Raw genomic sequence first — 20,127 nt, 5'->3', positions numbered from 1 at the left:
ATATGTGGACAAGGGATATAGTATACTTAGATTTCCAGAAAGCCTTTGATAAGATCCCTTGGAAAAGGTTCAGAAAAGGGCAACAAAAATGAGTAGGGGTTTGGAACGGGTCCCATATGAAGAGAGGTTAAAAAGACTTGGGCTTTTCTGCTTAGAAAAGAGGAGACTAAGGGGAGATATAATAGAGGTCTATAAAATCATGAGTGGTGTGGCAAAAGTGAACAAGGACAAGTTATTTACTTATTCCCACAATATAAGAACCAGGGGGTCACCAAATGAAATTAATAGGCAGCAGGTTTAACACAAACAAAAGGAAGTTTTTCTTCACTCAGTGCATAGTCAACCTCTGGAACTCCTTTCCAGAGGATGTGGGTGAAGGCTAGAACTTTAACAGGGTTCAAAAAAGAACTAGATAGATTCATGGAAGTTAGGTCCATCAATGGCTATTAGCCAGGATGGATAGGAATGGTGTCCCTAGCCTCTGTTTCTCTTGAGATGGGTGACAGGGGAGGGATCACATGAGGATTACATGTTGTGTTCTCTTGCCTTTGGGCATCTGGTATTGGCCACTGTCGACAGACAGGATACTGGGCTGGATGGACTGTTGGTCTGACCCAGTATGGCCATTCTTATGTTAAATCACTGTTAATGTAGTACAGATTAGCCATTTTATACATAATCCCATCCCCAAAGGGACCTTATATTATGTTTTTGTGAAGTACCTAGCACATACCTCCTATCGGAGTAATAGTAATCATCATAATTAATAAACCATTGAAGCAGTGGTTTTCAGAGGACCCTAAGGGAGTCTTCTGTGAAAGTCAGAGCCTAAACAGTTAACAAACCAAAAGATAATGAAATTACTAGATCACTTTCTAATCATCAGATGTGGGTTGAGTTTTGGGTTGGTTTTGTTTTGCTGTCATTGCTGCAACCTAATGAGACATGAGAAAAAATGAATTTTAAAAAATACCTTCTCTATATATTCAACTGCACAAATTCATCATTAGCAGATATTAGACCATTGTCCTACTTTCAATTTTAATTGTAACCACATTGGTTGACAGTATAAGGCTAGGTGATTTTTTGCAAATGAGCACATTAAAGAAATGTTACATGAGAACGGCTATACTGGGTTGGACCAAAGATCCATCTAACCCAGTACTCCGTATCTCCTGACAGTGGCCAGTGCCAGGTGCCCCCGAAGGAGTGAACAGAACCGGTAATGATCAAGTGATTCCTCCCCTGTCACCCATTCCCAGCTTCTGACAAACAGAGTCTAGGGAAACCATAGGTGCATCCTGGCTAGTAGCCATTGATGGACTTATCCTCCATGAATTTGTCTATTTCTTTCTGAACTCCATTATAGTCTTGGTCTTTACAACATCCTCTAGTAAAGAGTTCCACAGGTTGACTGTGCTTTTGTGAAGAAATACTTCCTTTTGTTTGTTTTAAACCTGCTACCCATTAATTTAATTTGGTGACCTCTTGTTCTTTTGTATTGTGAGAAGGAGTAAATAGCACTTCCTTATTTACTTTCTCTATGTAAGCGGGGGAATGGTCCCGCTCTTGTGGGGAACTTTCCTGGCTTCTATACACCCTGGTGAAATGAACCAGCGAAAGGATCTGAGTCCCCGCTCCTACTTCCTTTACCCCACGGCTCCCTGATCCTGAGGGCTCCCCCTCCACTCTCCTGAGTAGCAGAGCCCTTGAAACCCCAACAAGGCTGGGCCCAGGTTTCCTGGGGCTTAATCCCTGACCTTGTAGTCACTAGGGGCAGGAGTTAGGGTGTCCCCACTCCGAGGTGCTCTCTTTACACTGCAGGCCTTCTTGGCCCAGTGATCACTTCATAAGGTTCAAAGCAAATACAATTTATTAAACATCAACTGATTAAAGAGAATAGAATAAGAAACAATGAGAATGGTTAAATGAGAACACACAGCCCTGCTCTGTAGCACAGGGACATCAACACAGCAGTCTGCAGAGTGTAAGGACAGTTCACAGTCTCTTCCTTAGAAGCCCTAGAAGTGCTGCAAGGGGCTGCAGGCTGGACACACTTGCACTGGCAGTGACCACACAGCCTCAGTCTCTAAGTGGCCAGACCCCTCTCCCAGTCCAGAGCCTTTCCCCACACTTTGCAGGTCCCAGTAGCTCACCACATCCAGCTGCAGGCTGTGCTGCTTGGCCAGTTCCAGCTTCTTGTGTTGTTTCTCTGTTCCTTTTGGCTTTCTGAGCACTGCCAGTCTGCTGCTCAACACCAGGGTCTGCACTGCTTGGCCTGTCTGTGTCTGGTTCTGTCGCTGCAGGACTTCTTGTACTCCTCTTTCAGCTCTCTGTCTTTGCAGGACCTCTTCTGCACACAGCTTGTTTGTTCAGAGCCAGAGCCAGAACAATCCCCACTTACAACCTATCAGTCAGGCTGAGCTGGAGTGTTGACTGCTTTCCATTGTCTCTGGGGTCTGTCAGTCTCATGAACCCTTCCCCTTCTGAAGCTGGTAAACCAAAAAACTCCCACAGAGTTTTAGTAAGGGGTAACAGTCCCCTTACATCTACACCCATCATGATTTTAGAGACCTCAATCATATCCCTTTAGTTGTCTCTTTTCCAAACTGAAAGGTCCCCGTCTTTTAATCTCCCTTCATATGAAAGCCATTCCATACCTCTAATCTTTTTTGTTGCCCTTTTTCTGAATTTTTTTTCAATTCCTATTTGTCTTTTTTGAGATAGGGCAACCACATCTGCATTCAGTAATCAAGATATGGGAGTATTGTGGATGTATATAGAGGCAATGTGATATTTTTTGTATTATCTATCCATTTCATACTGATTCCCAATATTCTGTTTTCTTTTTTGACTGCTGCTGCAGATTGAGCAGATGTTTTCAGAGAACTCTCCACAATGAAATGTTTGAAATTATTGGTTTACTGAAGTATCAACCCCCTGCATTGCAGCATGGCCATGAAGTAATGTATCTTTGGAGTATTTAAAGTAAACAAATTATTTGGGAGCCATGTACAAATTTATAAGTTCATTATAAGTTTTACAATGCATTTACCCTGAGAGTAATTAAGAGAGATCTTTTACTGATAGACTTATTAAACAAATCTAATTTAATTTCTCATTAAGTAAATTAATAAAGCCCCAATTCATCAATAGGATCCACATGAATGGTCCCTTATTCCCATTAAGTGTACCAGTGATGCTCCACCCAGGGGCATAGTCTGCACAGATGAGATTGCAGGGTCAGGCCCTAAACTTGCAAACAGTTCCTAGAGGATAACAGATGGAATTCTGGGGTTTATCGGGCTTGACCCAAAGTCTACTGAAATCTACAGAAAACTGGACAACACCAGTGGGAATTTTCTTAAGGCCCAGAGGGAACTAATCAGGCCAGATTTGGTTACTTTTTGTGTTGCAGAATGTGAACACAGTACAGATACAGTCTTTAAGATTACAAATTGGAGTGCCACATTAATAAATGTATTTGTCTTGTTTTGGAAAACATTAGGTATAGTCTATGTAAATTGAAAACCATTTCTTTTTTCCAATATTTCAGACTAAAGTATGGTATGTGATCACAAAAAACAGGCATTTGTCTTTACAGGTTTAAAAACCAAATTTAATAACAGAGATAAGTTTTGGGTGGCATTTGAAGTTTTCCAAGTAGGGAGCATTATTTGGGAAGGCAGAGAGGAAAGTTGTTTGATTTTAATTAATTGCATGCTAGCTCATTTGAATTCATAACAGAAGGGCTATTTCCCTTCCCCTGACAGTAATCTGTTTCACTAATTACTGTCATTACTTGGCTTTTAGTCTCATACTTTATTCCCTCAGTATTAGATTATTGTCTTGTAAAATGAAGCAGCCTTCCTATTTCCCCTAAAAAAAAAATGGCAAATGCGCTGTGCTTCTCTAAACAGACACAGTGCAGTTCATTAATCACCACGTACTTAAGTGTCCAGTTTTGCAGATCCCAGGGGCATGTAACTCTCTGTGGAATGTGGGCATTCAGCAACTGGATGAACCAATACATGAAGATGTGAGAAAATGTGAATACAGAAGAATTGAGTTGAGGAAGACTAGCAAGGAAAGATGGACCAGGTTCAGTTCCCAACTCTGCCATAGATTTCCTGTGTGCTTTTAGGCAAGCAATTTCATCTCTCTTAATTTCTACACTGAAATTAAGAACCCACAGCTAGCCCATGCCAGACGACTCCACTCACAAGGCTTGGGCTGTTTAACTGCAAGTGCAGAGATATTCAGGCTCATGCTAGAGCACAGGCTGTGGGACCCTGAGTGTTGGGAGAGTTTTAGCTGAAGCCTAAGCCCAAACATCTGCACAGCCATGAAACAGCCCCTTTGCCTGAGCCCAAGTCAGCTGGCACAGGCCAGCCACTGGTGTCTAACTGCACTATAGACATGCCCTCTGCCTTAGCCCCATTTTATATGTGGGGAAACCATAATGTTTTCTTTCCCCACTCCTTTCTGTGGCTTGTCTATTTAGATGGAAAGTTCTTAGTGGCAGAGACAGTTTCTCACCCTGAGTTTATACAACCCGTTATTTCAGGGTGTTAGATTTAGAACCTTCTGAGACTGCACAGCTGACCTGCTCCAGTAAAATACAAGATTTCTACTTGTGAAGAGCGGCGATAGGAAGCGAATGATGCAACTAAGAAGAGTGGTCAGATAGACTTGTACTTTAATTCCGGAGGGTATGTCTACACTTGCCCCCTAGTTCGGACTAGGGAGCCAAATGAAGCACACTGAAGTTGCTAATGAAGTGTGGGATTTAAATATCCCGTACTTGATTAGCATATTCACAGCCGGTCACCTGATTTAACTTGCCGCGTGTAGATGCGGTAATTCGAGGGAAGGGTTTTGGATCGGACTAACTGTTACTCCTCGTGCAATGAGGATTGGAGACCATGGGCTAGATCACAGCCCCCCAGGTTCTGTTAATGCATGGATTTGAGTCCTCATCCCTCGCCCCTTTCCGTGATATCTGAGTGCCTTGTCCTCATGTAAGTTTCTTAAGATTTGCATAGATACCCTGGGGACCACTCAGTTCTGAGGAAGCCTAACAGTTGATTTTGCCTGAGATGGTGGCAACCTGTCCCCTCTTCCCCAGCCTTGCAATAGGAGAATTGGCAAGAACTCTGCAAAGGGTTACTCTCAGCATTTTCTTCTCCTTATGGTTCTGTCAGAGGGAACAAACCAATCTGATATTATTATAAATATAAAAACAAATGTGGGGATGAGTCCCCTTCTTATTCAGTTAATGAATCCAGTTGATTTCAGTGACACTACTCCCAGCAGAAGCTGCTCATGGTATGAGGAATGACACGGAACAAACTCCAAAATGATGTTTGTGTCACCAGAGCTTCTTGGTGAAAATTGTTATCTATAGATGGCTGCAGCCTGAGTACACTTGGCTAGGAAGTACTCTACAATCAGTCCATATTCTACAAAAGTTGTAGCTTTCTACTCAAACTCCATTCTCCTTCTTTTGTTTGCTTGTGTATTTTGTGTTCCACACTATGTTGTATGGCATGTGCATAGTACATAAAGGGTGGGAGAAGCAGTGGTTTTAGGGGAAACTTTTTTCTCAGGTGTGTTTGATGGCTTTTATCTTTCATATCAAGTAGTGTTCCACATAGGTATGGAAAGCAAAATTTCTAAGTCCATGTCCAAACTAAACTCCTTTGGATTCCTCAGCATCCAAAAGCTTCAGGGTTGGGCCCCAGCGCCTCCCCCCTCTAAAGCAGCACCATTCCCTTGGAAGGAATTCTATGGACATGGGTTCACAAGCAGATGAAAAATTCCACGAGCAGAGTTTCCTCCTTCAAGATTTTTCATGGTCTCACAAACCTAATGGGAGCTGGATCAGACCCAGACTTCATCCTGTTATTCACATGATTGGAAATTAAATTGGTTGCCATTTTGACAGGAGAAAGAGTGCTATCCGGTATTGTGCATGCTTGTCATTTCACTTTTTCATCTCCATTTAACAAAGTCTTCTAATTTTGTCTAAAATAGTTTTTTCCACAATCTGTGCTGACTTATGTATTGTTTTATTGGCAGCCTTGTTGTTCTACTGGACCTTAGCTTTTATAACCAAAACCATCAAATTTGTAAAGTTCTGTGATAATGGGGTTGGATTTTCTCAGCTTCGATTTTGCCTTACGGGACTTCTGGTTATTCTATATGGAATGCTGCTAGCTGTAGAAATTAATGTCATCAGGGTTAGGGTAAGTTACATTTCCAGGTAATTCTCATTTCTGTTTTTTCCTTTTATTTTTCCCAGCTGCTTAATGTAAAATATCTTCCCTAGATGAGTTACAGAAATCAGCCTGAAATAGACCTGTTTGAAAACCAAACACCCAATAGTGTGATGAGGCTAAATTCATCTTAATTGCAAACTCCTTTCACTCCATTACATTGACAGTTCAGGGTGAATTTCATCCATTTTGTTTTGAAAAGGTGTTTCTTGTATGATGGACAGCTTGAGTTTTCTAAAATCATTAATCTGCATAAAGGGAAATAGACCCTGAAATGGATAGTCCTTTCTACAGGAAACAGTCAGTGGCACCCACACAGAGCATCTGTTGTTTTCAAGTCTCCAACAAACACTGACACTGCAATTGTTTATTATTTATTACTATTTTATTGTTATCATGGTGCTAGAGCATCTTTAGTCCTCTCTGATTATTTCCTCTTTGCCGTGGCCACAATCAAAATCCCTATTAATAGGCCAAATTGAAAATTGCTACCTAATATGAGCCAGACCACCTCATCATCACTTTCCTGACCCAGTGCACATAGCAATGAATTAAACTAGACATGAGGGGAAAGTTGCCTGCTTATAGTCATTCAAGAGAACATACAGCGTAGACCAGACAACAGGAAGTTAAATATTAATCTCTCAACTGACAAATATTGTGTCATCTAATGAAATAACAGGACTAAGCTGTGACACAGACAGGACCTTCCTTATAAATATGTTTTTTTAATATGGCTTTGTAATGGAATGAAGTTTCATTAGCTAGGAAATGTAAGAACCACAAGGGAGACTAAGCAATAGACAATCCTTTCCATGGCTTTATTTTATAGTGTTGGGGTTTTTTTAATTTCATATTTATTTCACATAAATAATTGAAAGATAACACTTTTTACACTTGACTTGAATGAACCAATAAAGTATCATTATTCCAAGCTTCGAGGTGTGAAATGCCTCACTTCAGATAACTAAGAATATGAATGCCATTTTGCTTCTGAATGTAACACGAGGAATTATAGTTTTTAATCAAGAGTTATGTATAATGTTCAGTTTTTTACTCTTGTTGCTTTGTTGGAAAAAAAAATCCCTCCAACAGCAGCTAAGAGCGAAAATTTTATTGTAAAGGATTACTGGACAGAATCTCTAATAAAATCCTTTTTAGATGTGAAAGTTGAAAGCTAGTAGTGAGAGGTCATCTTCACTGCTCCCAAATTTGGCTGTTTTCGGGGAAGAAGAAAAATCGCACCAGTAAACTGAAACTAGGTGAAATAAGGTCTACTTATCTACATAGAATTATTGTTGCTGAATATGTTCCTTCAGTCCACCAAGTCACAGATATTTTGAAGCCCTGAATGGATCTCCTACAAAAAATTATCCTCATAAATATGTCTGTTAGAGAGAAGGGAAAAAACAAAACACGTTGACTAAATTCTCCTCTCATTTGCACCCATTTAACCTTGTTGATTTTTTTTTTTCTGGTGTTGTATGGGATTTAATTAAAAACTAAATTTGGATCCATATTACTTTACAAAATTAACTACAACACTACAGCATATTAAAGTTCATGTTGTTAAATATTGTAAGAGCAAGTGATGGACCATTTCATGTAAGCGGTGTCTCATCAAAACTCCCTAGTGATGGTACTGCAAGATAGCCTTAAATGTGGTACATAGTACAAGAACTTTGATCCTTGCAACATGAAACTTCATAGACTAGGTCAGGACTGGGCAAAATAAGGCCCGTGGGTTGGCTCTAGCCCACCAAGATGTTGGATCTGGCCCATGGACACAGTGCGGGAACTCGGACAGGCTCCCTGCCTGCTCTCCACATGCACACTGAGAAAGCATCTGCTGCAGAACCCTGTCTGAACAGCTGCGAGTCTGGGGCTTGGAGAGGAGGGGAAGCTTCACACACTGCCCCCACCCCCAGCACAATCCTGTTGGCTGATTTCTGGCCAATGGGAGCTGCCCATCTTGCCTTAGGCTCGGAGCTATTCACAGCTCACATGGCCACTGCAGCAAGTACAGGGGCAGGGCAGGTAGGGAGTCTGCTTGAGAAGACTGCTGGCTGGGAGTCAAGCATGTAAGTCTCCCTTCCAGACCCTGCCCCCCAATCTCCTTCCCCACGTCACAACCCAAATTCCTGCCCCTTCTCCTCTCCTCTTCCCCCCCCCCCCCCCCGCAATCCTGCCCCAGGTCACAACCCCCTCCTTCACCCAAACTCCTTTCCAGGCCCCACATGCTCTCCTGCACCCCAATCTCTTACCACAAGCTCCCTTCTGCATGCAACCTCCCTCTCAGACCCTGCACCTCCTCCATTAATATCATGGAAGAGTGTAGCCCTTGTCCACTTTCCAAATTCTTGGAATGGACCCCCACCAAAAACTATTGCCCATGCTGGTCTAGGTGCCTGGTCTTTCTCTCATTTGTCAGTGGAAATATTTAACTGTAATGGCTTTCTGTGAAAACTTTGCAAGGGATGGGGAGAAAGGGAAGACAGCCTGTGCAGTGTGTAACATTGAACAGACTAATCTTCAATAAAGACTTGACCATAAAATACTGGAAATATTAATTGGCCTTCAATCTATTTTCTCAGCCCAATATTTAATTCATAAGCAAAATACGATATTTGTTTGAGCTTCCTTCAGGGCTTGAATATTTTTCTCCCTTTTTAGGCTGAAATTTTCAAAGTAATATAAGGAAATTTGGTGCCTAAATTTGACTGAAATTCAGTAGGAGTGGGGAGCCTAATTTCATTAGCCTGTTTCAGTGGTTCTCAAACCTTTTGGCCCATGGCCCACCCTGCTCAACATAAATCTTTCCGCTGACCACCAGCCAATCACCTATGATGAGTGCAAGAAGCAGAGGAGGTGCAAGATCTGGGCAGAAGGGAGGGCGCAGGAGCGGGCTGAGGGTAGGGATCTGGGCTGGTAGGGGTCTAGGCCAGAAGGAAGGGGAGCGGCAGCACGCAGAATTGCTTACTCCCCCCACAAGCCGGATCCATCCCGCAAGGTTCAGGGTTCCCTTCCGCCTAGCATGGAGCCTGTGTGGGTGCTCTAGCCTTGAGGTGGAGGAATGGGGGGCTGGAGTGCCAGAGTGGGCTCCCAACAGCGAGGGCGGGGGGGACCTGAGTCCCAAGCCCACAGCCCACCTGCAAGATGGGACCAATAGTGATCCTTGGACTGCATTTTAAGAGCCGTCTATCTGCAAATCTAAGCTGTACACATAGGGGCTGTCCCACCTGAGCAAGGAGCACATTCCACATGGATTTGTGGGTTTCTTTTTTCTTTTCCATGCACTTGAAGTGATTCTTTGTGGATTTTTGGATTTCAGAGATACGTTTTCTTCAAAACTCCCAAAGAGGTTAAGCCCCCCGAGGATCTTCAGGATCTTGGAGTTCGGTTCTTACAGCCCTTTGTGAATTTGCTGTCCAAAGGCACATACTGGTGGATGAATACATTCATCAAGACTGCCCATAAGAAGCCAATAGACTTGAAAGCCATAGGAAAGCTGCCTATTGCCATGAGAGCTCTGACAAATTTCATTCGCCTTAATGAGGCTTTTGAAGCACAAAAGGTATGAGGGATAAAAAGGAGTGGGATTGTCTATGGATGTTTCTGGGGTTTAAAACATCTTATTGCTTTTTTGATACTAACACTGTAAAGTCATAGAAAAATATAAAAGTGAAAACATAGTGGTGTAGGTATTTAGAGCCTGGTTTGCATAAATTCAAGCATGCAGCTGGGTGCCTAATGTGTATGTGCACTTTCTTCACTTATAGTGCTTGTGCTTGATTATGTCCAGATATTCATGAAAAGGGCTCTTTGCATGTGCAAATGTTTGGTGCAGGTTTGTGTGTACAATTTTGGAAATTGGGTGGTGGTTTGCACAACTCTGGATTATGCTTTTCGGAAGACGAATACCTCGCTTTGTAATAAGAACCTGACAACAGTTTAACTAGTCTTATAGGGACCTTTCTACACTAATTTTTATTGAGATCAGTGGGAGTTTTCCTGAAAAAGAGTTTGGGATTGACCCTGAAGTGAGCTACCTTGGTGGTCTTCATTTCAGACCATCTCATGCCTCTTATGTATGTGTGGTGTTCTAAGTAGTAAGGAGACTCCTTCCCCATTTGTCTGTAGCCTGTTTAAGGTCAACATTCCAGTTTTGAGCTCAATGGAGAGCAAGAACTGCTTCTCCCCTACTCCTATGGTATCCAATAAGGGCAAGGGACTAAGTCAATACACCCCATGTGCCAGTGGGAAAACTGAGAAGAATTCGACCTGTCTCTGACAGAAGACCTCATTGCTCTTTATAAAGCAATGTAACTTATGCCAGTTTCACTGTTCACTATGGGCAATTTGCACACATTTCCCCTGTATATTTTAACACAAAATGGCTTTTAATGTAATACTACATCACAGAACCATTGTGTTGATGTTCCTAAATCAAATTGGCATAAGTAGGTTTTGTGGCTACTCACCCTTCGTTCTCCTGTTTGTTTAGAGAAATTTTCCCTGTAATTTAGCAGAACATAGCTGCTTGAAAAATTTCCAATGGAAAGTTTTTTGTGGCTACTCACCCTTCGTTCTCCTGTTTGTTTAGAGAAATTTTCCCTGTAATTTAGCAGAACATAGCTGCTTGAAAAATTTCCAATGGAAAGTTTTGCAATCAAAAATGTTTGCTTTGATGAAATTGAAACTGCACTGAAATAAAATGACTTGAACAAAATTTTGTTTTGGGAAAACATCATAATGAAGCTTTCCATTTCATCCTTATCAAAATGCTGCTTATTACGCTTTCCTACATTTTTTTTTTTCAAAATGTGGTTGTCCAATTTTTTTGCATGTTTAGCAATTTTTACTAAAATTAAGAGGTCTGAATTGAAATGAAACCATTTTATTTGAAAATCATTTGTGGCAAACCGCATTTCATGGGACATTTTTTACATTTTATCCTTCAGAATGAAAATAAACTTTTTGGACTTTCCCATGAAACAGAACTGTGGTTTAGAGCCCTGCAAACTCAGATGTCCACTTACTGTATGCAGATACCTGCAGCTCATTTTTGCAGATATGGTTATGGATGCAGATACAAATTTTGTATCTGTGCAGGGCTCTATTGTGGTTCCCTCGCAGTTCAGTCGTGAGGATAGTGCTATCAAGTCAGTACTCTTGGGATTAGAACTTCATTTTTTAAATGTAAAATATCAATTGCATTTATTTGTTGTCATGTTTTATATACATTTTTTTTTTTTAAATTCTGAACAGAACAAAAGGTCTCCATACCCACAAGGATCCAAGTCAATTTGGTGTGCTCTCTGCTGTGCATTTGGGAGACCACTAGTTCTCAGCAGCACTTTCCGTGTTCTGGCTGACTTGCTTGGGTTTGCTGGCCCACTCTGTATCTCTGGGATCGTTCACCATGTTGGAAAAGGAAATAACACCATCCGTCCGCAGGTACTACCTAGAATATCTTAACTGAGAGGCCGGAGGGGGGAGGGGAGAATATGGCCCATAAGAGTCTCCATCATGCTGCCTGCCTGCTTTGCGCTCCGAGCAGCTCAGGAAGAGGCTTTGTATGCTGCACCCACCCCTAGTAAAATGTTGCAGCTCCCATTGGCTAGAAACTGGCCAATCAGAGCTGCCTGTTTGTAGGACAGGCAGAGTATGAGGGTATGTCTACACTACCCCCTAGTTCGAACTAGGGGGGGTAATGTAGTCATACGGAGTTGCAAATGAAGCCCGGGAAAATCAAACGAGGTGGAACGAGGTGTACAGCTAGTTTGGATTAGGAAGCCTAATCCGAACTAGCTAGTCCGTGCCGCGTGTAGCCGCGTGGCACGGGGTCCGACCTAGCCGGCATTTAAAAATGGCGCCGGCCGGCTTTATGCAAATGAAGCCCGGGAAATTCAAATCCCGGGCTTCATTTGCAACTCCATATGACTACATTACCCCCCCTAGTTCGAACTAGGGGGGTAGTGTAGACATACCCTGAAGTACTCCTCCCTCTCCAGGCTCACAGCATTCAGTCAGCTATGAATGGTCCCTACAATCAGTGAAGGGGCATGGAAGACAGTGACACTGGTTGAGGAACCAGCCGGGCTGCTGGCTGGGAGCTGCCCAAGTATCTCCTGGCCAGAGCCTGCCTTTGGCATCCAGTCCCTCCCACCCACTATTCCAGCATTTCCCAAACTATGGTCCGCAGCCCGTTACCGGGCCGCAGGAAAAAAATACCGGGCCTCAACATGGTTGCCTGGGTATTCTGGGCTCCCCGGAGTGCCCACATGGCACCGGGTCTGCCAAGCCCTTGGCCAGCCTGGGCATAACCTGCAGCCCGATGTTCTGGCTCCCGGCAGAAGCATAGCTAGGGGAGGTCAGAAGCAGGGGGGGAGGGGAGGAGGAGGGGAGAGCCGGCCACCGGAAGCAGCACTGGACAGGCGAATCAGGGCTGGCTTTGGAGATTTGGGGTGGGGGTCAGCTGGCAGAAGCAGAGCTGGCCGGGGGGCAGGAGGCTGGCCAGGAGATTGGGAGGAGGAGTAGGGGAGAAGCAGCTGCTGGAAGCAGGGCTTGTCTGGGGCATGGGAGCTGGCTGGGAGAGATTGGGGGGGGCAGCGGAAGCAGGGCTGCCGGGGGAGGTGAGGTCAGGGGTAGGGAGCTGGCTGAGGAAGATGGAGGGCGGGGAGAGAAGCGGCAGCCGGAAGCAGGGCTGGACGCAGGCAGTGGGGCTGGCTAAGGGAGATTGGGAGGAGAAGTGGGGGAGAACTGGCTGTCTGGGAGGGGGTTGGGGGAAGTTTAAACTAGATGGGTTTATGAAGGGGATGGTTTGATGAGATAACGTGATCTTGGTAACTAACTGACCGTTCATTATCAGTGGGAAATAGGTCAATGGAGGGATGATAGGAGTTACTATAGAGAACTTTCTGGGTGTCTGGCTGGTGAGTCTTGCCCACATGCTCAGGGTTTAGCTGATCGCCATATTTGGGGTCAGGAAGGAATTTTCCTCCAGGGTAGATTGGCAGAGGCCCTGGAGGTTTTTTGCCTTCCTCTGTAGCATGGGGCACAGATCACAGCTGGAGGATTCTCTGCATCTTGGGGTCTTCAAAGTATTTGAAGGCTTCCATATCTGAGATATAGGTGAGAGGATTATTCTAGGAGGGGTGGGTGAGATTCTGTGGCCGGCACTGTGCAGGGGGTCAGACTAGATGATCATAATGGTCCCTTCTGACCTTAAAGTCTATGAGTCTATAAGTGGGGCTGACCAGAGGCTCAGTGGGGGGAGTGGGACTGACTCGGCCATATGTAGATCTTGGGACGCTGTCCCCCACCCCCGCAAAGCACGAGTGAGTCCAGCCTGGGGATTGTATTGTGCCCCCCCACACACACCCTCGAGTAGTTGTGAACTGGCTGGCTGGTAGACACACTCATGCAGCTTGAGCATATTTAGCAGCCAGGCAGTTTGAAACTACAAACTGATACATCTAGTAATAATGAAACGTACCTAATGAGAAAATACCAGACATTTTATATATCTGGTATTTTCTCAGTTTGTTTTTTACATGTTCATATTTTTGGGCTGCAAAAAACAGTACTGAAAAAAAAGGGTTCCAATTAAAGTAAAAAGTTTGGGAAACCCTGGTCTAACCAACTTTCTGTCTGTCTTACACTCCATTTATCCAATCCATATTCTTTAACTTGCTGGCAAGAATATTGTGGGTGACCATATCAAAAGCTTTTCTAAAGCTGGCACTGGGGGCTTTGGGAGGACCAGAAACAACTTATTTGAATATTCATAATTTGATTAATGAATATGCAGATGAATGTTACCAGTCCTCCAAAAGTTTGTGAATAGATTTACTGGTCCCCGTGTCAAAAAATTTGGGAACCCCTGCACTATTCCTTTCCTGCACTCCTACGCCATGTAACCCAAACCGTCTGCACCCCTACTCCTATTCCAATAAACCCTCCAAACCATGCACCTCAATTCCCTGCTCCCAAGTCACAACCCAAATCCCTGCACCCCCCCCCCTCCTTCACTCCTGCCCCAGGTCACAATCCCCTCCTTCACCCAAGGTCCCTCCTGCATGCCAATCCCTTACCCCAAGGTCTCTTCTGCACCCAACCTCCATCCCAAACCCCACACCTCCATTAATATGAAAGAATGCAGCCCTTGACTATTTTCCAAATTCTTTGAGTGCCCCCCATTACAATTTATTTCCCACTCCTGATTAAGTGCCTAATCCAAAAACTACTGAAATAAATTGGAATATTTCTGTTGACATCAATGGGCTTTGGACTAGGCCCTAAGTGACAATATGTCGGTTGGCTTCTGACATATACAGAAAACTACTATGAAGTGAATTTTTAGTTACTCATTTGGAATTACTTTTCATTATTTAGTGCCATTATTTATACATTTATAGTGCCAAAAATGTACTGGGTACTCTCCACACACATAAGAAGTCAAGTCCTTAATTCAGGAAAACATCCCTATTCATGACTGTGTTTAAGCATATTCATAAGTCCCACTGAAGGAGTTAAGTGTATGCTTGAAGTTAAGCATTTAACTACGTGCTTTCCCTAACTGGAGTCTCTATGCCTGCCTGGAAGAGCTGATGCTCCAAAAGGGAGAAGTTTATTTTTAAGGATTAGGTCCAACTTTCAGTTTCTGATAATGTGAGCTGTTTTAGAGGACTGAAACAGCAGCCGACTTTTATCATAAAAGTAAAGGCCAGGGTAATTGAGCTATGACAAAGAGTTTCCATCAGAGTCTTGAGGGAGCTCATCTTTAAAAGGTCAGCCATAAGAAACTTAGAGGATGCTATCCAAGGGAATAATAGCCAAGAAAAAAATACTTTCTTCTTGGCTATTCTCAGGAACAAAAGCACAAAAAGCATTTTCTCATTTACAGAGTCAAGCTGGGTTGGTACCATTCCTAGGACAGAATCATTTTTTTTTCTTGTAAGAGCCTGATTTAAATCCCATTGACTTTAATGCACTTTGGATCAGGTCCGAAAGTAAGTTTTAAAATGTGTTGGAGGAGGACATTTTTTGACAACAATTTTAAACTTAGAAACATTCATGTATTTAACAATATTCCTTTGTCTCATGGACCTTATCCCAATATTTGGGAATAATACAAACTGAATCAGTGGAAAGCAGTAAAATAGTAGCCATTGCAAATGAAAATAATGGACTCTTTAAAGCAAATATTGATATTACTGCAAATTGAGAATCATCTGCTTGGAGTGAAGGCACTTACTCATTCTACTCTAGTTTACTTTTTCTAACTAGGGATGTTAAATTTCATTTAATCAGCTAATCGAGTAGTCAATGGAATTTCCATCGACTACTTGATTAATTGATGAGTGGGGAGGGGGATCTGCAGAGCTGCAGCGGGGTTAGCACCCACCTGGCTCTTATTACATTTAAAAGGCAGAGGTGTAGCAGGGGACTGGATGCAAACCAGGAATCAGCTGTCAAGGCTCATGCTTGCTTTCAGACGCTGCACCTCTGCTTTAAAAGTATTTAAAAGGCAGAGGCACAGTGGGGAACCAGGCATGAGCCGGGACAGCTGATTTCCAGCTCGCGCCCTGCGAGATAATGCTGGGGTGGGCAACCGGCTTTTAAGCCAGCTCCCCCCAGCACTGAATCACGCTCCCCCTCCCCCTTGCTGCCTCGGAGAGGAAAGGCGGGGGGAGGGAAGTGACTAGTTGAGTAGTCACTCAACTAGCTAGGGTTGCCAGGTGTCTGGTTTTGAACTGGACAGTCCAGTATTTGAGCTTGTGATGTAATGTCAAGTGTGTCCGGTATTTTTGGTGAAACCATCTGGCAACCCTACAACTAGCTGCTTACATACCTGCTTCTAACAGGTTTCAACTAATGATCCTGCTCACTAGAAATCTCAACACTGGCACTGATAAACTCTGAATGAAATCCAATCCTGGATATCTTGGTATCTTGATGTCTTGGCATGATCACTGAGTGCAAGGGCCAATGTTCCCTCTAATTTTTTGCTATCCATGTGTAGAATAAATTATTTGTGCACTGATGCATATCCAAATGTGCACCACCAGAAGAAACATATGCTGCTGGCTGTGAGTACTCTGCTAATTAGCTGAGCAGCATTTGAATTTCTACTGGGGGAGTGGCCGCCCAAGTGCTCAGCTTACAGGGTACACTGCTCAGGACTGTTCTAAATTATGCCAGTTAGGAATCATTGGAATGCAATGCTCTCTGGCCATGCCCCCTTCTCTGTCCAGTGGAAAGGGAAGTGCAAAATGTGAGGGAGTGGCATACAACTGGCTATGCTAGCTTTATTCCAGCTGGGGATTCCCTCACTGTGTGGGTATGTCCATTTAAGGTAGTTTTAAAGCCCCTTTTTGCCACTGTACATAAATCAAGACCTAGCATGAGACTTTTAATGTGGTGGTAGTGAAATAAGGGGGAATTATTGAGAATCTTTCTCCAAAAATGTAGTGAACAGAATTAAACACGTTTGTTTTGCAAAAGCATATGGAGTTTTCAACATCAACAATCAAGAGCATAGATACCTTTTTGGGAGACAAGAGAGGAACTAGAATTTTTAAAAAAAAAACCTCTATTGTGTTTACACTGATTATTGTAGTATGGACAGTGTTTCCTGATAACGATCCTTTTCAGTCCAGGAGGGGTATAATCTTCTGCAGGTCTCAGCTGCTTTGAAGTTTCTATCTTTCCCTGAGTAACTGCAGGCTCTTAGTAACAGACTCTGGCTCCTTTCTTCCGTTCCTGAGAAGTGTCTTAGCATATCCTAAACTCATAACTCCAGTCATCTGAAGAAGTGGGCTGTGCCCATGAAAGCTCACAATACCATCTACATGTTTTGTTAGTCTATAAAGTACTACCAGACCATTTGTTGTTGTTTGTTTTTTAAGTTTATCCTGTACAGACTAACGCGGCTACCCCGTGAAGCTTCAGTAAACAGGGTTTCGTCTCACCTGTCTGCTTCTGCCATGCTTTCTACAGCCAGACTGGTTGATTGTTTCCCTTCTATTTCTTGTGAAGGACATTGATCCTTTTTCTCTCACTGTATGCACAAGAATGCCTGCTCCCCTCTTTCTTGAGAAACCTGGATTAGGCCCAGACAGCTGCCGCTTTTTTGGAACTGACTCCCAGAACTTTCTGTTTGGTTCATCTCTTCTTCCCTCCCCATCCATGAATTCTGTGTTGTCTTTTCACAAAGGGAGGAGGTTTTCATTGTGGAACCCGTGGTTCTCTGGCTGTCCTTTTGCAGCATCTCACTCCCACCCCCTCATCAAAGAGCTTTAGTTGCTCTTTTGCCTTGTCAGAGTTTTGAATGAGAGGGGGTAATTTAAGCAGAATATGAAGAAATTCATTTTCTGGTTTAATTGACAGTTCAGGTATACCCCATCTAGTCCATAGTTCACTTTTTGTCTGTCTATTATATATTTTGAAGTTTGTGGATTTGTTTGTGCAAAATAGTCATATTTTGGGATTACTTACAGATACCAAATTTTGTATAAACAATCCTTCCACTTTTATTAGCTGAATGCACTACTTTTTACACCAGAATATCCTGGGTGAAAGGTTTAAATAATTATTTTTGTTTTTCATCAGAAAAAAAATCATGACTATTATGATTTGATTGTAATTTTGTGAATGCTAGTTGCTTAGTCAACTGTCATTTTAGTGCAAATAAAATTTTTACTGTTACAAATCACACGATAATTCAAATTAGTTACAGAAAGAATAGTGGAAGCTTTATGAGTTTCTGATTCAAATTTACTATGTATGGTAATTACTGAATAAAATGAATAATGTTTGAAGTTGAAATTTTACACATTTAAAACTGTTCCTTTACTTCCCTTTTGCACGCACATTAATACTAAATTCTATTACATATATTTAATTTCTTGAACTTTCCTATAAGTGTAATCTATGCATAATAACTTTGCCCAATCAACAACAGGCCTCACCTGCTAGTTATTAATAAAAGTGGAACCAAATCTTGTTTTCTCAAACTTAGAGCTTCTTTTATTTGTTAATGCAATCATTAAACTTTTTTGGGTGGTTGGGGGTTAGAGCCTGGCTTTCACATAACTTTGCTGCCAATATTGTAATTAGACTTCAACTGTGAAAATTGCTTTCAACTCTTGCAAAATAACAAGAAATGTCTTGCTAACAGATGCCTACGTTTCTAATTCAAGCTGCACGTAAAGAAGCCAATATACTTAAAGAAACCTGTGTGTGCCTAGATCTGTTCTGAAAAAGCTTTTATATGTGATTGTCCTTGCAATAGGAACAGAGCTGGCACTAGGCATAAGAAGACAAAGCAACTGATTAGGACCGTAAGCAGCTCAAGGGAACCCCTCTATTCGCTTTTCAGTAAAAGAGCTTGCCTATTTTAGTACTGGGGGAAGGATGCCCCAATAGGCTAGCACTGAATAGGAAACATCTTTATTTGTGATGAGTCACAGGATAAATACTCTTATTAATAATTTTGCTTCTGGGAGTGTTGTAGCAGTTGGAAAATAAAGATCTTCATAAGAATGTCTTTTAAAAGGTATTGCCATAAAGAGGGAGGGGCAGATTCTGATCTCAGTTTCAACAGGACAGATTTAGATTACCTCTAGGAGAAGTCAATAGGTCTGATTCTCTATTGGCTTGGAATGACTCCACATATATGCTGAGGAAACTGATCAATATTTGGCCCAATCTGTAATACAAAACTTCAATTACAAACCCAACAACTCTAGCAACTGTTCAGGGTTGATACGTTCAAAAATTAAGTATGCAGGGTATTTGGGAGAAGTTAGAGGCTATAGTTAAGGTTTTGAATTATCCTGTGAGTGATACAAAAACCTGCAACACACCAGTATCTCATGAAGGCAGAAAGAAGCTCTCTGTAGTGATGCATAGTCTTCCATTATCAGTTGAAATAAACTGTATGTGCATTAGAGTGCAGCTACAAGATGCTCCATAACTTGACATTTCTTTGCTTTAAAGAACTAGCACTGTGTAAAAAAAACACTTAACCATTGCTAATCATCTCTTTCAAACAAAATTTTCCTGTATAAAATTGTGTATAATATGCCTGTTGAAAACCTTAGACTCTGACATGGACACTTAATATTCTTACCAGACTATCCACAATTCTCCCTATATAAATTTTACTCTAAACAAATTGTAAGAGCAATCAGAAGATACTAATCCTAGGGAAGCTTTAAGGTAAGCAGCTGTATTTGCTGTATCTCTTAAGCTCTCAGAAAGAGAGACTGAATATCTGTGATCTCAGATCATATGGATATTACAGGCAGTATAAGAAGTACGTTTGGCAGTTACAGGTCTGTAATTTTATAAATTCTATTAGGCTTTTCATGTTTGTTTGTAACTCTAGTATCAGAACATAAGAACAGCCATATTGGGTCAGACCAATGGCCAGTCTAGTCCAGTATCCTGTCTGCCGACAGTGGCCAATAGTATATACCCCAGAGGGAGGGAAAACAACAGGTAATCCTCACGTGATCCCTCCCCGGTCACCCATTTCCAGACAAAAGTATTTACTGCACCTCCTGGAATGTTCTTGTGATATTCAGCTTCTATGTACCTCAGTCATCTAGCATTGAAGAAAAGAGCCTGATGATGTGACAACCTGTTTGGTTTGATTCTTCCACTCTGAGTTTACATTAATAATCATAGATAAAGTAACAAAAGCATATAATACAGTAAAATCACAAAAACATGAAAAAATCCTAAAAGTTATGTCTAGATACAGCAAAGTGCGGTGCACTTTGGTACTAATCCAACAAAGCACTTACGCATGTGCTTAAATTTAAGTCAGTGGAACTTA

The 20,127-nt window shown here is 42.3% G+C and overlaps 1 protein-coding gene across 4 annotated transcripts in view; it reads left to right on the top strand.

Moving 5' to 3' along the window:
• Positions 1-20,127, top strand: part of ABCC8 (ATP binding cassette subfamily C member 8) — a 133,663-nt gene that overhangs the window by 12,517 nt on the left and 101,019 nt on the right. For all 4 annotated transcript variants that reach the window (XM_075928081.1, XM_075928079.1, XM_075928080.1 and 1 more), the window contains exons 4-6: positions 6,082-6,248; positions 9,610-9,852; positions 11,547-11,735. In XM_075928081.1, the coding sequence (XP_075784196.1) occupies positions 6,082-6,248; positions 9,610-9,852; positions 11,547-11,735 (599 nt within the window). The remainder of the gene's footprint in view (positions 1-6,081; positions 6,249-9,609; positions 9,853-11,546; positions 11,736-20,127) is intronic.

This window comes from Pelodiscus sinensis, chromosome 4 (genome assembly GCF_049634645.1).
Source record: "Pelodiscus sinensis isolate JC-2024 chromosome 4, ASM4963464v1, whole genome shotgun sequence".
NCBI classification, from domain to species: Eukaryota; Metazoa; Chordata; order Testudines; family Trionychidae; genus Pelodiscus; species Pelodiscus sinensis.
Note: the sequence above shows the minus strand (reverse complement) of the source record. Positions and strands in the feature narration are given on the sequence as shown.